The sequence below is a fragment of the Scaptodrosophila lebanonensis genome, unplaced genomic scaffold, assembly GCF_003285725.1.
Source record: "Scaptodrosophila lebanonensis strain 11010-0011.00,11010-0021.00 unplaced genomic scaffold, SlebRS2 tig00000024-arrow-pilon, whole genome shotgun sequence".
Lineage (NCBI taxonomy): Eukaryota > Metazoa > Arthropoda > Insecta > Diptera > Drosophilidae > Scaptodrosophila > Scaptodrosophila lebanonensis.
Window position 1 is genome coordinate 15,670,882 of NW_022060538.1, and position 16,308 is coordinate 15,687,189.

At 37.8% G+C, this 16,308-nt stretch overlaps 2 protein-coding genes across 3 annotated transcripts; one reads left to right on the forward strand and one right to left on the reverse strand.

The window, feature by feature from the left end:
- Positions 1-1,060: 1,060 nt before the first annotated feature.
- LOC115620341 (glutamate dehydrogenase, mitochondrial) lies at positions 1,061-13,430 on the reverse strand. Of its 2 annotated transcripts, XM_030513541.1 has the most exons (6): positions 12,877-13,430; positions 4,011-4,445; positions 3,327-3,646; positions 3,057-3,261; positions 2,615-2,653; positions 1,061-1,710 (listed from the first exon to the last, which is right to left on the reverse strand). In XM_030513541.1, exons 1-6 carry the CDS (start codon positions 13,289-13,291, stop codon positions 1,439-1,441), a joined length of 1,686 nt encoding a protein of 561 aa, XP_030369401.1. In that variant the 5' UTR covers positions 13,292-13,430; the 3' UTR covers positions 1,061-1,438. The 2 variants fall into 2 exon arrangements, with proteins under 2 accessions (XP_030369401.1, XP_030369402.1); XM_030513542.1 differs by lacking the exon at positions 2,615-2,653.
- Positions 13,431-14,040: 610 nt separating this feature from the next.
- On the forward strand, positions 14,041-15,551 carry LOC115620342 (probable enoyl-CoA hydratase echA8). The gene is made up of 3 exons (XM_030513543.1): positions 14,041-14,220; positions 14,282-15,067; positions 15,135-15,551. The coding sequence occupies exons 1-3, from the start codon at positions 14,112-14,114 to the stop codon at positions 15,404-15,406; spliced, it is 1,167 nt and encodes a 388-aa protein (XP_030369403.1). The 5' UTR covers positions 14,041-14,111; the 3' UTR covers positions 15,407-15,551.
- Positions 15,552-16,308: the final 757 nt, after the last annotated feature.

The following is a 16,308-nucleotide window of genomic DNA, read 5'->3' on the forward strand; positions in this document are numbered from 1 at the left end:
AGAACAAACCCGATGCCTCCCTTGTTTTCCTAAAAAAGGTTTTTGATTTTGCGTTTTTAATTAAAACTGTATTCATCCATCTAAATAAAATACTTGTTTATGCCCCGAAAGTGGCGTCTCTGCCTCTGCCTTTGGCAACCTACATATGGCCAGGTCTGACCAAGATTTGAGTAGCATCTATCTAAAATGAATGTACAATAGTCCGCATCGGATGCCATGGGATCAACACTATGAAAAAGGGGAGTTTTTCGAGTTTTTGCCATTTGTCTACTTTTTGATATTGTTGTCCAAAATAGGATGCTTCTTTTGAACAAAAAGGCCACTCTCTATTGGGTTTTATGTATATTAGTGGCGTAGGCCTGTAGAGTTATGCAATTTTTTTATATTACAATTGATTTTCATTTCAAACAGTGGACATGGTTGCTTGTCTAAACTCATACATAGTAGATACTTGTTTGTAAATCTAAAATTTTCGGAACATATGACAAAAGGGCCTTGAATTCAATACATTTTGGGATAAATGGGTTAAAAGAGTTTAGTTCACGATCACACAAAGAAACATTGATAGGAATTACACATTTATCAAAAAAAAAAAAACTGGCTTTGAAGTTGGGTTTAGAATTTCGAGTTCATTGTCAAGTTTGTCTAAGAAATACTAAGAATTATTCTAAACAGAAGACTCCGAAATCCAAAGACTTCCGGGTCGTTCATTAACTCTGTACATAAAATGTACAAGAGTATATTAGGTTTGCGGGAAGCTGAAAATGTAACAGGCAGAAGGAGGCCCGAGAGACGAGTCGAGTCGATCTAGCCCTGTCTGTCTGTCCGTCTGTCCGTATGAACACCTGGATCTCAGAGACTATAAGATCTAGAGACACAAAATTTTGCACAAAGATGCGTTATATGTGTATAACGGTATCCATAATCCAGTATAACGAATACACTGCTATAAATAATCAATACTCGCATGCTTTAAATAATTTTTGTATTGTTTATTAATTTAAATATTACGGCAACGAAGCGTTCCCACGCACGGTACATAATTGAAAAATGCAATTGCTTAACTTTTACTCTCGTTAACGGGCGTTTAAATCTTAAAAATTACAGAAAATCAACAATATTTTAAAAATTATATCATCGTATCTGGTGTATAATATTAAAAGCTCGCAACTTGCTCAACTTAAAACGCTTTAATACGGCGAAGGTAAAATGGCTTCGTTTGGTTTACAAGATCCCCACCAAATATGTAGGTATCTATATATATTAGGTAGGACACATTTGATTCTCTCGCCGGTATGTGGCCTAAATAGTTATTATTTTCATGTAGAGCTTGCATTTGTGACATTTGCTAAAACGCTGATTGGTGCATATTCCTGGTGAGTTCTCTATTATCTTTAAAAACTAGTTAAGTTTGCTCTCCGGCTTTGCAATGAAGTGCTTAGAAAGCCAAGCCGGCATCGCGGTATGTGGTGAAGATCTTCTCGATGGAGTTCACATAGGCGGCGGTTCTCAAGTCCAGACCCAGGTCGTACTTCAAGGCCGTCTTCATGATGGCGCGCGCCGAGCGCTCCATGGTGTAGTCCAGGCCGGAGTGGACAATGTCCTTCTCAGATGCACCGGAGATGCGTTTCTGGAACGATTCGGATGGTGTGACAGGAATGCGGCCACCGACGCGTCCGAAACGACGTTCCAGGGACTCTTGCACGGATTCTGTAATATGGTTGAGTGGATAGCAGAAAGAGAGAAACAAACATACAAAGCGATTAGTTTATGTGCCACATGCTGGTCTAGGTTGGGTCTACAAGTGACAGCGAACAAGGAACAGTAGGTACATATATGTATGGATGATGGAAAACTATAGTGCATACGACTAGCTTCACTAAATTATGCGATTTTAATCAATTAAAGCGTGTGTGTATGGAAATAGGAAGTGGAAATAAATTGGAGTTAGGAGTTATGATGCGGTTAGTGACACAGCTTGTGGATAATAGAACATGCCTTTCAATTTATATTTACTAGTACATCTAAAAAGAGTGGCAACTATTCTGTAGAATCAATTAATACGTCAATAAAACTCCTTAAACGTGTGTATAGTAAGTTCGAGTATGTGTGGCTTTCAAAAATTCTATATACTTGTATTCAGATATAGTTTTGGATTATTTAAACAAACATGAACCGGAAAAATATTATGTAGTGTAGTGCTAAGACCTATAAGGAAACTAGGAAGATTTTGTGTACCAATATAATCTTTCTTAGTTCAGCTATCCAAAACGGAAAGATTACACTTGGGCAGGGAAGCAGAGAAACTAATTCTACATAAAGCGATTTCTGAGATCTGCGTCTTAGTAAGTAGTACACGTAGAAACTCAATACATATATGCATTTAGATGAGGTAGATGGGTAAATAGCTTGAACATAGTACAGTTAAAATCAGTATCTACAGAACCAATAACTACATTAACAAAAGCCAACATATATACACAGGTAGGAGGTCTAATAATGTATTGAAATTGAATTCGAGAAAAAAAACAACAAAATGTGAATTGTTTTGAGGGTGTAGTTGTGAGTGGTTGTATATGGGCGGGCAAAAGAAAAAAAATTAATAATAATGTACCGTCCAGAATAGCTCTTTCAATTGACTGTTGGACTGAGGCTACATTGGTAATAGAGAAACAGAAAAAAAGAAGAAGAATAATCAACAAATTACTAGATGAGATTAAAATTAATTTACAATTTGTATTTTGTGAATATAGTAGTAGTAGTAGTAGAGTGAAACGAGCTGAATTTTTAAACAAGGTGTGCAAAGTTATACCCAATATATAAAGTTTAGAAACCGAACGCAAAGAGCAAATGCTGAGGAGCAGCTGCTCTCCTGTACAGGTTTGCAACTGGCTTACTCGTAGCTAGTACAACTTAGTCTAACTTAAAGCATTAAAAATATAATTTGAGTACAAATGAGAGATATGTGAAACCATCGATTTTTGGGTGCATCAGTGCAGCTTTCGATTCTAGTGCAAAGGTGCGCCTAAGACGTCTAAGAGGCATTGTAGACTTACCGAGCAATTGGTAGTTGGACTCGCGCTCGTACTTGAAGGTCAGACGACCATACGAGACATGGTTCAAGTTCTTCAGCCACTCAAAGAAGGAAACGGTGACACCGCCGGCGTTGATGTACAGATCGGGTATGACCAAAATTTTGCGATCAATGAGTATCTTATCGGCAGCTGGTGTTGTGGGTCCGTTGGCGGCCTCGGCAATGATCTGCAACCAAAGTTAATTTTATTTTAATTATTGTTTTTGCAAGTATTGGTATATGTTCGCCATACCTTTGCTTGAATTTTGTGCGCATTCTCACTGGTGATGACCTTCTCGACGGCCGCTGGAATGAAAATGTCGCACTCCTCGAACATCAGATTCTCGCCCTCGTATGGCTTGGCATGTGGATAGCCAACAATGGTGCCGTGCTCGTTCTTGTAGTCTTCCAGCAGCTTGGGATCAATACCCTCTGGGTTGAAGATGGTGCCATCGTGCTCAATAATTCCAATGCAGGTAGCACCCGCACGAGTCAGATAGCGGCAGGTGTGCAGACCCACATTACCAAAGCCCTGGACAATGAATGTCTTACCACCCCAGCCGGGAGTAGTACCTAAGGATATTTATTCAAAATGTATTACAGTTTTCGAAACTACACAATTATTTCAGACCATGGAAAATATGAGCACTCTTCAATAGGATTTCATGATTTTGGAGGTAGGATTTATGGTCCGAGGTGGTTTTATTCTGATGTTAGACAAATTTACATTCATCACTAACTGATAATATTTCTAACTGCTTATGTTGAAAATGAAAAAATTCAACCCAAAGGTGGGGAAAAAATTAGGTAACGTGCTTGAATTTGTTTCATATGCATATTTTCCATTTCCTTTTCATAAATTTGAAACTTTATTTACGTGTGTTGTGAAAATAAGTCTCATGAATATATAGTCTGAAATGGGCTTTGTCACACTTACCAATCTGGCTCATATAACTGGCCTCATTGATGAAATTCTCGAGACCGTGGAATACGCCGCGACCGGTGGCCGAGACACGACCGTGAATGCCACCCTGGTTGATGGGCTTGCCAGTCACACAAGCGTGTGCATTGATGTCCAAGTGACCAATGGTCTTGGCATAGGTATCAGCAATCCAGGACATCTCACGTTCGCCAGTACCCATGTCGGGGGCAGGCACATCGACACCGGGTCCAATGAATCCCTTCTTGGCCAACTCAAGTGTGAAGCGGCGTGTAATCTTCTCGAGCTCGTGCTCGGAATACTCCTTGGGGTTAATCTTCAGGCCGGCCTTGGCACCACCGAATGGCACATCGACGCAGGCGCACTTGAAGGTCATCAGCGCGGAAAGGGCTTTGACTTCGTCGCGTGACACATCCAATGAGAAACGAATACCTGAAAGGAGATTGCATAATGAGTGAAAATCTTATTGGCATTACGTAGACAACAGATGTGGCATTTCGACTTTTTTCTTGTTTTTGTTTCTTTTTTTGAATGAAAGTGTTTCTGCTTGTGTGTGTATGTGTGTGTGTGAGAAAATCAATTTCCATTTGCATTTTCATAGTCGTCGTCACGTCTAGCACACAGCCTTAAAAGTACATTCCTCCTATCAGTGCACGTTTGTTGCCAACTATTCATCTAGCATAAGAATCTAGCTAGATAGTTCTGTATATTTTTGGATCAAGTCCAATTGACAAATGCTATAAGGGTTTTGTGTGTCATCGCAAATGCAACTAAAAGCAAAAGTTTGATACCGAAATTTCTCGTCTGCACCCCGCACGTGCCCTTGTTGTTGCTGTTTTTGTTGTAATTGTTGTTGCTGTTGCTGTTGCTGTTGCATTGTTGACCGACTGATCGATGTGGGTCAAGAAAGCCCCCGCCCCATTTCCTGCAGCCAGTTTGCGCAATCCCGAAGTACAAGTAAGCTGCATACGCACTAAATTATTGAGCTTTATCTTTATATTTATTTGCCCGTCGCTTGTTCTTTCTTTACATTTTTGTTTATCTTTGGGTGCGAAGGGGGAAAAAGGGGCTCAGTGCTGAATGTTCTTTAACTTTGCCGTCCTTGATTTCACGATAAGATAAGCCACTTCCTAACTTATCTGAGAAACCCTAAAATCATATGTGGCTATCAATGTGGCTGAGAATGCACGCTAGAATTTGTTACTAATAAAAAATTTAAAAACAGCACTTGGTGATTGTGTTTTGAGAAACCCGAAGCGGCAAAAGTATCCAATGCATTGAGCATGATCGAATATATAACTATAGTCTGCCTGTTTTATGGCACGTAGATAAATTTTATCAGTAACTAAACACAAAGTACAATTCGCGTTCTTAGAGGTTGTTTTATGTAATGAAGAAATAAATGATTTATTCAATCATTATTTGTAATCCATTGTTCAATTATTTGAGCATAACTAGAAATACATTCAAAATCCTACTTCAATTTTCAATTTAAAATTATTCACTGTGCTTAAAATCATTATGATTTTACAAGTGAGGTTAAGATATCTATAGAGTACAGGCAGCTTAGCCATTTCTTCTTCATTAATCCAAATGGAGAAATATAAAAAGTTGACCAACAATCGACCGTGTAAAAAGGGGAAAAATAATACAAAAAGAAACCCATAAATCTTAATGACTTAATAGGTTTTAGTAATATTAATATTAAACTAACTTAATTCACCTTTATTGTAATTTATAAAAACATTCCTACTGTTCTGTTCTCCTGTATGAAAATTTTTTGTAGAACAAGTGCTGAGATGATTATAATTTCCATATCAAAAATATCGAACGTTGAATATAGCATTCTTTATAAAGTTAAATAAAAAGGGGTCCTCTCAGAACATAAAATAGCAGTAATATTTTTCAAAACAGTTTTGAACATTTCGTAGTAGTAATATTTTTCAAAAATAATTATTGAATCGTATTTGTCAAGGCTAGAGAAGTTTCAAATCGACTGATTAGTATTAGTGGGTTACATCATAAGTATTTGTAAATGGATAGTTAAAAAAGGTCACATTAACTTATTATATTATTTTTTTTATAAATCTTTAATGTTTATTTAAGATAATTATGTGGAATTCCTTTGAAACAGTCAAAACAGCCTTTATTCAGATGTGGAAAGACCTTTTACTTTTTAGAAGGATTATGGAAATGGGAGAGATAAATTGTTGCCCAATTAAAAACTATTATTTTTCAGTGTAGCCATGTATTTTATATGGCGAGGCGAGCCCCCGAAAAGCAGCAGTTATATATACATAGTGCATATATGTATATATAGTATACTATACTATATACATACATATGTATGTATGTATATTTCGGTCGCTATGTTGAAGTTCTGAATTTAGCTGCCTAGTGACAAATTAGTGGCTGTGACCATGAATTTTAGCTGACCTGCTGTTGCTGATAACTGGACTAAACCTGAATGCTAATCTCTATCAGCACATTAGAGTATATACATATACTTGTATGTATACGATATGTATGTGTATGCAAAGCGATTTTATAAACAAATAAGAACGAAACGGCATTTGCTGGCTATAAACAACTTTTCTAGTTAGGTGGGTGCTGTCGTCTTCTTCTCATTCTCATTCTCATTCCCATTCCTATTGTCGACCGATATGGGCTGACTGTACGCGGCATAACAACAGCAGATAAAAAGTCAGTTTGCTGCCACTGCCATGCCCAGCTCTGTTTTGTTTGCATTGGCTCCACCATTGTCTCTTCCCATTTCTTTGTAGAATTTGTTTTTTTTTTTCGTTTTTGGTCAAAATGAGGCAACACCAACAACTTTATCAGAATGTTTTCGACGAAAATATTTAACGCGTGACTCTTTTTACACATGTACATACATACATACATACATACATACATGTGTATGTATGTATGTATGTTCTGTTGTTACGCTAGAGCGTATCTTTATCGTTATATAAATCTATTATTTCTTATAGCCCTCATCGATGTTGCCAGCCATTAAATAGCAATTTATATATAGACTTTCATCGGTATATATACATACATATATGTATGTTATGCTGGTTATGTATGTATGTATTTGCGCATGTGAAGCTTATTTGCGATAAGTTTTTTAGTTGTTTTTTGTATTTTAGGGGCTCGATCGCGGTTCGCGTGGGGTGTGTACACTATATATGTATACAAGTATATGTATATGTTTATGTATACACTTATATATATGATAGTACAGTATTAAGTGCCATTGGCAACAGCACGTCTGTTATTGGCTCTAGTCAGCTGACCAGCCGTTTTAACCATGACGTTGAACAAATAAGTACACATATCATCGACGCCTACATAAGTGCAAAATAATATTTATTTTTTTGTTAGTAATGCTGTTTACTTCACAACATTTCTTGTTGTTTTGACACAGTAAAATAGTTTTGATTATATTTTTGGCTTTAAAAAAATAATTAGCACCTAGATCGAGTTGATTTATACAGTTCCATCGTTATTTTTTTTAACAATTAGAAACTGAACTCTGGTCAAACATAGTTTTAAATAAATTTTATGTGTTCTGATAAGCCATAGGAACGAAAATACAGAGAGCTCCTCAGTATTACCACTGCAATCTGACTAAGGAAATCATTTAAAACACAATATTATTATATGTTTTTGAGTTTTTGAATAAAATGCGTAAAGCTTTGAAATTGAATTTTTTTTAGTTAATATTCTTAATATATTTTAGATAAATTATAATTTTAATGATGAAAGTTGCAAACAGAAAATATGTATAGCTTGTGTTCAATTATTTATCACCCTATTTCCTCTTATAGTTTCGTCTTTTTTACTTTATTGGAATCAAAGAGTTTTAGCAAATTAAATAAATTTTAAGGACTCTGTAGGGCAAAACATACTCGTATGTATTTATTAAAGTGTGACTTATGGAATAAACAAACGCATTCCCTGGTAAGGGTACCATACGCTATTGAAAGAAACGAATCAATAATTTAGTCTTCAATTATTAAACTAGGACATATCATTTCTCTCAATTGCAAAAACAATTTTTACAATGATAAATCAAGCAAGAGAGAACGCTACAGTCGAGCAAGCCCGACAGTGTAATACCCTGTACCCAGGTAAACTTCCGTCACTGAGTTATATGCGCCCATAGCAGCAGCAAAAAGAGGAAGAAGAAGAGCGAACTTGTTGCTGCAGTTTGGGGGGGTTGTACTGGCGAGAATTTGTTTCGCTAATAACTTTTCTTAGAATTGACCGAATTGAATAAAATTTTGAACAACAGTAGACAATTATATATAAATTATGTGTGCAAAGTTTGGTTTAGGTAGCATTTGAAATGTGGACGCTGTTGACGAAATTCTGTAGCAGGAGAAGGAGGGGAAACTAAAAAAAAAATAAACTCGTCCTTTCTCGGACCTAGGAGAATCTGGATGCCAACTTTGGTTATTCTAGCTTTTATAGTTTCTGAGATCCTCGCGTTCATCCAGACGGACGGACGGACGGACATGTCTAGATCGATTTCTCTCGTCATGCTGATTCAGAATATATATACTTTATGGGGTCGGAGATGCTTCCTTCTGCATGTTACATACTTTGCACAAACCTAATATACGCTTTTTACCCTACGGGTACAGGGTATAAAAATATTCCCAACATAACACATATGTATGTATGTATTTCAATTGAATATGAATCGAAAACTATTGTGTTTTCTGAAACAGAGTCCAGTCCTAGTTGTGATCAACACGTCGAGTGACATTGAGATTCCATAGGTCGAGTATTGAACCGGTTGGCAGTTTCAAAATAACGCACGTATGTGACATTTTCCTAAAGTGTCAATGTTTGACGCAATTTGACGCTCAACACTAATCAGCAGATATACACGTAGTTGCAGCTATTTAGCTGTGACTTCAAAAGAGTCTCCAAAATCATAAGATAGAACGTTATAGTCCCGCGATTCAGAGATTTTTATACCCTGTTTCGCACCTCCCCTCCACACCCTGCTGGCCTAGTATTAGTTTCGGCAATTTCTCAGTTATTTACATAGTTATATCGAACACCTATGTATAGGTTGTTTGAAGTGTTTGCTTATGCACTTGGGTGAGACACGAAGGCAAACACTTTGCACAGTTGACTCAATCCATTTCAATATGAAAATGCAAGTTTACGCTATTCTACTAATCGTGTTTGTCAATATGCTGTGTGTTTGCACAATATTTCAATACCGATACGCAAAAGTGTGTACTCATACTTGTGCACAAGTAAATGTGTAATACGTATACACCCCGTATTGCTATCGATAGCGCTCTTCATGTTCATTACATTCATTATCAAGAACATTTGCATTTGTACGAGTATTTCTAGTGGGGAGCCTGTTTGGTTTGTTTCTGTTTTGACAATAGAGTCTTGTGATCGACACTGGCGAGATCCAGAAAAACTGGGAGGGTGACTCCGACAGACAGATACAGAGAGAGAGAGAGAGACAAAGAGGCAAAGTAATGCTGACGTGCTGATGTGCAGCAAAGATCAATTAAAGCTTAGCTTACGACTGCTTCTATGTTACAAACACACTCACATTTACATATATATGTGTATTTTTTGTGGCTGATGTTGTAACAAAAAATGTACATAATGTGCATTTGTGTTTAAAGTTCAACGACATACATAAGTATTATATTTACATACTTGTACATGAGAGAATATACATATTGTGAAATGTGCAGTCGTTTCTCAGTAAATTTCGTATAGCTCTAAATCATATATATGTATGTACATAGTTTACTGTCAATTTCTTTTCTGATTGCAAGAATATACCTCAATTAATGAAGAACGAAAGAATAGCAATGAATGAATGGGTTTTTGTATTAAATGTACAAATTCACTTATTCAAATAAAAACACAAATTGCATATTCATTTAATTTCATGTCCCGATTTAATAATTACATATATCAACAACTTCTGTGGGAATGTTTTAACACTAAAAGCCTTGAGTACTCTAATCACTACGAGCACTGATAATATACAAATGTATTGATAATAATCATTTAATAACAACTAATACATAAGCACAACTATTAAAGTGTTTCAAATAATCAATAAAACAATAGTGTAATGTAGAAATGCAACGGAATGCAATTTTAGGCATTTTTGTTCACAAATTCACATATTGAGCGCATTTTATTTCTCATACGGGCAGCAAACACTGTCTAAGACTCTATCCCTATTGGAAGCCGAGAAAATGATGGCTGAGGAGCTTACAACGTTTTTCATTCCATTTGACTAGAAAATTGATAAATTGATGTACTTGTATACATTTCAACAACTGTCGAACAGCCCTCGCAGAGGGCCCTCGACTGTGTAGCATGTGAGTGACTCACGACTGTTGCTCTTCGTTCAATTTCGGCGCAACGTGAGCATCACGTGAACACCCAAACCAGACGAACGGCGTCCAAAGTGAACTTGGGCGCTGGATGAATGACAAGAGCCGAAGACGCGAGGCGCAGAAACCAGTTTGGCGCATTGTCCGTAATTTTTTGCGCAAAAAATTGAGCCGACTTCGACCAATTGAAGTGAAATAAAATAAAGAGCGTCGCTCACAACTACAATAAAATACAATGCCGATTTGAAGCGAATTTGTGGCAAGCGTGGCTGCATGAAGTCATTCGTGTCAGTAAATATAAATATCGGATACATACAAGAACTATTGTAACAGTTAAATAGTATCAAGTCTCAATGGGAATTAACATTAATTAGAGCGCTTGCAAATTTAACAACTAGAGAGTGTAAAATATTTGAATTGCTCGATAAAAGGCTGCCTAAAGCTAAAGAGCAGAACGTGTGTGCCCATAATTTTAGCGCTTTTGGCAAATGCATCAACAAACTGCTACTCGTGTATACTAAAATAGCGTATCTAATATTTAGACAAATACATAAGCACTAGCAACTTTTGGGGCTTGTCGACCAATCAACCACTTGGCAACAGCCTCCAACTTGTTTACAGTAAAAATTTGCTCGTAGTTGTTGCTTTCTCATACATAAGCGGGACACATGATCAAAAATGCCAAACAATTCGAAAACAAAATCATAAATACATATACATACATACATAAGTGATATGTGTTGGCCGTCCGTCCGGCCCTTCAATACTACTGACTAAGCGTTTTATTCTAGGCTGTTAACGTCGCCGCGACTTGCTTTACGATCATTATCATACAGTCAGTGTTGTAGCACGTGTTGTTGTATTTGATCGTTTTTTGTTGTTGTTGTCTTTCAAAAACTTTTTCTCACAAAATATATTTCAAAACCGACTTTTGTTCGACATCCCATTATTTGGGACCATCTGATTTTTCAATCTTCGTTTCATTTGATTTCTATCTAGGTACCATAATTATCTACTGGATCGTATATATGGGGGTAGTACTATTCTAACTACTTCTAGTATCCTTATCAACTGTTATAAAATGGAATTGGAAACTACATAATGAAGTTTTGATCAGGTTGATAGTTTCTGCAAAACTATAGCATTTCGAAAATTCGTTTTTTGTGTATTCTGCAATTTCTTATAAGAAAATGCGGGTTTGTGTCTGTATGAGACGGAATCTGATTAGAGATTGGAAATCATTTAAACACTCGTAGTGGGACAATGATTCATTGCACGTTTTTATGCGACATTGTAAAAATTTGAAAATTATACAATATGTATAGTATCTGAAGATTTCTCTAGTAGTAGCGTCTACTCATAAACAATCTCATAAGCTATGACTGGCCTTTTTATTTGATAATAGTTTGATAGAGCGTGAATTCATATGCACTTTTGACCCCATCCGGTTCTTAAATACTACGGCACATGTATGTACATACATATGTATATGTATGTATGTACAAATATGAAAGTCAGATAAGCATGTCACTAATGAAGTGTTTTCTTGTTTGTTCCGTTTATTTTTGGCCAAGCATTCGGTTGATAAGCACTCGAAAACTTATGAGGTGGCATATTTTGTAATTATGCGAAAACAAATTCATAAATTGAAAACTGTTTACGATGTCATGTTGGCGCTATTCGGCGGGGGGCGGACTTGGCAACTTGAAAAATACAAATGTATGTTGAGCATAATATTGTGACAGTTTTTGCATCGCCTGCGATCCACTGTGCGTTTGCTATAGCTCTGTTCTAAATCCAATAGGAAACTAAACAAAACGCAATAGCAAAGTTTATTAAAAATAGAACTCGAGCAAGCATAGCAGGTGGAAGGAAAATTTTGTAGAAAGCTGGCGCAAAAACAACTACATTAACAAATGTGAGGAATACGATTAGTTGCTTTTAGACATATGTACATATATATGTATGTTTGAATTTGCATAAATGGCCTGACACACATACCCTAAGCATCAGAAACGTATACACGGATAAAAAAGAAGGCAGGTCTCTCATATTTATGCGGCCCTTGATCGAAGGTTCAAATTGGCGTTTCCTAAACACTTGAGGGGTTTGGAAAACCAATGAAAACACGTGCATCGCATGCAACTTATGCAACTTGTGGCAAAATGAACATAAACATCGCGGAGTATGCGCGTCAAATGGTTTATAGGGTGGCGGAAGGGTAGCTGGACGTTGAGTTTGTGTGTGTATATACATACATATATATACATATATATAGTTACATAATTTGCAGAGAAAATAAACGGTTCTGCCGGCGATTGCAATATTGTTTATGTGGCGAGAGCTTAAGGAAAATTAATCTTTGATGGAGGAGGAAGAAAAGCAAAACAGCTGGAAATCGATTTTTGTTTGTACACACAAAAACGGGTCGGCTCTTCAATTTTGTGGACAGGCACATCACTCACCTCCTTTCGTTGGCACTCTATGTGTGCTATGCTGCGCCCGATAGCCAGTTATCATTTCGTAGTTGCCCGAGTCCCTTCGCAGGGGGAAGGCAATCTCAATAATATGGTCACAGGGTTGCATAAGCATAAGAATACCCTTAACCTTCTTCTTCTTCTCGTCCAGAGAAAGCTTGCCCTTCATGTCATCGATGAGGGAACCCTCAGATATCTGACAACCACGATGGAAGAAATATTCGACCATGTCGAAGAAGCGTGGATCCTTGGCAGTGGGCACATCCTTAAGGCGATCGGGTATCTGATGCTCGGCAGTATAGCCACGCGTCTGGAGCACAGCGGTGGGGAGAGCCTTGACCAAAGTGGTCAATTCTTGTTGGCGAATAGCGCCCTGGCGAGCCAAACTCTTCAGGTGATACATATTAACATCGGTTCTACACACAAAACGCCACACACACACAACTTTGAATAGTCTAACGCCAAGTTTTGCTAATTAGACTTTTGGTTGGCGCAACTTCCTGTACTTGCTTTCTTTGGCTCAACCGCTGGCTATTCGGCACCGCAACAAACTGAGCGTGTTCGGATATTTTCGTGGCATTTCATTCATTTTCACTCGCATTGCGCCAAAGCGCGAAAGCTTTTCTAAAGCTTGCACTCAATGGCAAGTAAACCGCCATTTGCTTCTGACTTGCACAGTTTCGATACCAATCGATAGTTTTGCATCGATATTGTTGGTATTAGTAAGATTTGTGTCTGCATACTTGGTATTAATCGTACTAATGAGAAAAATTAGAAACAATTTGGTTCCGGTCCAACAGTGTAATAGACTATAAACATTTTTAGCGTATTATCTGTACCAAATTCAAAGATATACATAAAAATGCGAATCATACAGAATACTTTTAAATCTTATATCTATTTTATTTTATTTTTATATTTTCAATTTTCTTTGGTGATTCTACTTCCACTTCCTTGAATTTGAATATTAGCTAAGCCGCGAATGATTGCGACCATTGTTTTTTATTTGTAACATATGTTTTAACATATTTGAATTGACTCGATAGATATCAATTTCAGAGTGGCAGCGCCGACTTTTCCAGCTGAGTTTTCTGACAGCCTTTGATGTACTAGTTGTCTGGCAACCTTTGATGTACGAAAGAATTGAGTAGTTTATGTACATTTTGTTTTGTCAAAACACGCGGAGACCAAAATTAACTTTTAATTGTGCAAAATTATAAAATATGTTACGAAAAATTGCCAGGCAGATGGGCCTGCAGGTAGGCCAGCAAATTCGTGTTACGAATTTAGAGCGACGTACGCTGACAACAACAAATGCACTTTACAAAGAGGGTAAGGCGGCATCTAAACAGTGACATAATGTTTACTTTTATTTCATTGTGTTTTTCTGCAGATGCTAGCCTTAAAGCCGAGGCAGCTGCACCGCCAAAGACTATTCTTGTAGAGAAGGACAAGAACCTCACACTTATTGGCATTAATCGGCCACAGCAACGAAACGCAATCGACTCGAGCACCGCTGCGCAACTTTGTGACGCTTTTGCCGCTTTCGAGGCTGATGATACGTCGCCGGTGGCGGTGCTTTATGGCGTGGGAGGTTCCTTTTGCTCCGGCTTTGACATATTGGAAATGAGCACCGATGAAAAGGAGGAGATTAGTGTGGACATACTAATGCGTCCCGAGGGCTCCGTTGGCCCCACACGTCGTCAAATTAAAAAACCCGTGGTCTGCGGCATAAATGGCTATTGTATAGCCAATGGTTTGGAGCTGGCACTGATGTGCGATTTGCGTGTCATGGAGGAGTCTGCAGTGCTAGGCTTCTTTAATCGGCGCTTTGGTGTACCCGTGTTGGATGGCGGTACTGCACGATTGCCTGCAATGATAGGATTGTCGCGTGCACTGGACTTGATACTTACAGGGCGTCCAGTAGGTTCGCAGGAAGCGCACGATATTGGTTTGGTGAATCGCATTGTGCCCACAGGCACGGCATTAGGTAATGCGATTGAATTGGCCACATGCCTGGCCAAATTCCCACAGCGGGCCCTCAACCACGATCGCAATTCAGTGTATTCTGCGGCATTCGAGACGTCCTCCTTCCATCAGGCTGTGCAAAATGAAGTGATGTATACATCGCGCGAAATTATAGAGGATATGCAAAATGGAATCAAGTGGTTTAATCAGAGTGAGTTTTTGTGGTGTTTACCAAATGGCGTTTTCCTTTTGAATAATCCCTGTTCCAATTTCGTTAGCCTTTAAAGCAGATACTACACATGCGTGGCTAAAGCGCGATCGGTCAATGGCTGATTGGGATGACGAGGAAGTTGCTGCGGCAGCCGAACACAAGGAGAAACTAAAGCAGGAACAGGAAGCTGCGGCTCTCGAAGCCGAGAAACAGAAAAAGGCCGAAAAGGAACAAAAGAAAACCAAAAAAGCAGCCGAACCCAAAGCGGAGACTAAAAAAGACGGCGAAGAATGTAAAAAGCCTGAAGTAGAATCAAAGGACAAGCCGACGGACAAATAGTCGCTTGACTATTTGAAAACAAAACTAACAGTTTTAAGCGAACTGCTCTGCTCTGTATATAAAATGTTGGATACACATTTAAGAACTGAGTCAAATGAAATTGTTGAATTATTTATTAAAATAATTATACACTACTAACGATAAACAAATTGTATTCCTCTTTAAAAAGCTCTATGAGAATAACGAAAGCTAGATGGCGCCATAAAATAAACTACATGTTTTGTTGTGGCTACATGATCTCCATTGCCTGTTATCAGGCACTAGCCGGCTGTAGGCACACGCACCTGTTATTCACGTGTGAAAGTCTAGTCGTAGATAAGACTGTATTTTAGCTGCCGTAGCCTTATCAAACAAGGGTGACTTTAGACATCGATTTTATTAAATTTTAACCTACGAAACATATTTTGTTATCTAGCCGTAAATTGAACTTAGTCTAGTGCGCAAAGTGCACTCGGGCCAAAAATAATATTGCGCATTAAACCGGAACTTGGAGAAAATTTATCAAGCATGGGGGACTTTAGCCATAGATTATTCTAATTTTAACCTATGAAACACTTGTATGTTGTTATTTAGCCGTAAATTGAACTTAGTCTAGTGCACAAGGTGCACGCTGCCCAAGAATAATATTGCGCATTAAGCCGGAAGTTGAAGAAAAGATTGTCCGACCGAGATAAAAATGGCTAAATTAATTATAAACTATTTTTAATTAATAAATATGAGGTTCCAGGCAGGTGTCTGTCTCTTTTGTAGACCACCAAGTCCGCCTAGACAGACAGTTTTTGGTGGTATGGGATTTTTCCACTAGGGAAAAAAACTGAAAATGTTTTGTTTTGCTAATTTGTAGCCTGCAGCATGGTTCAATGCCTCTCTATTGACAACCAGGCAACAGAATGAACTGCAGT

Bases quoted from the DNA above. Each gene is read 5' to 3' on its own strand.
- LOC115620342 (XM_030513543.1), top strand. From the start codon at position 14,112: ATGTTACGAAAAATTGCCAGGCAGATGGGCCTGCAGGTAGGCCAGCAA. The intron at 14,221-14,281 runs GTAAGGCGGCAT...GTTTTTCTGCAG, and splicing joins AAATGCACTTTACAAAGAGG to ATGCTAGCCTTAAAGCCGAG. The intron at 15,068-15,134 runs GTGAGTTTTTGT...CAATTTCGTTAG, and splicing joins AATCAAGTGGTTTAATCAGA to CCTTTAAAGCAGATACTACA.
- LOC115620341 (XM_030513541.1), bottom strand. From the start codon at position 13,291: ATGTATCACCTGAAGAGTTTGGCTCGCCAGGGCGCTATTCGCCAACAA. The intron at 3,647-4,010 runs GTAAGTGTGACA...AAATATCCTTAG, and splicing joins CAGTTATATGAGCCAGATTG to GTACTACTCCCGGCTGGGGT. The intron at 2,654-3,056 runs GTAAGTCTACAA...TTACCAATGTAG, and splicing joins GTCCAACTACCAATTGCTCG to CCTCAGTCCAACAGTCAATT.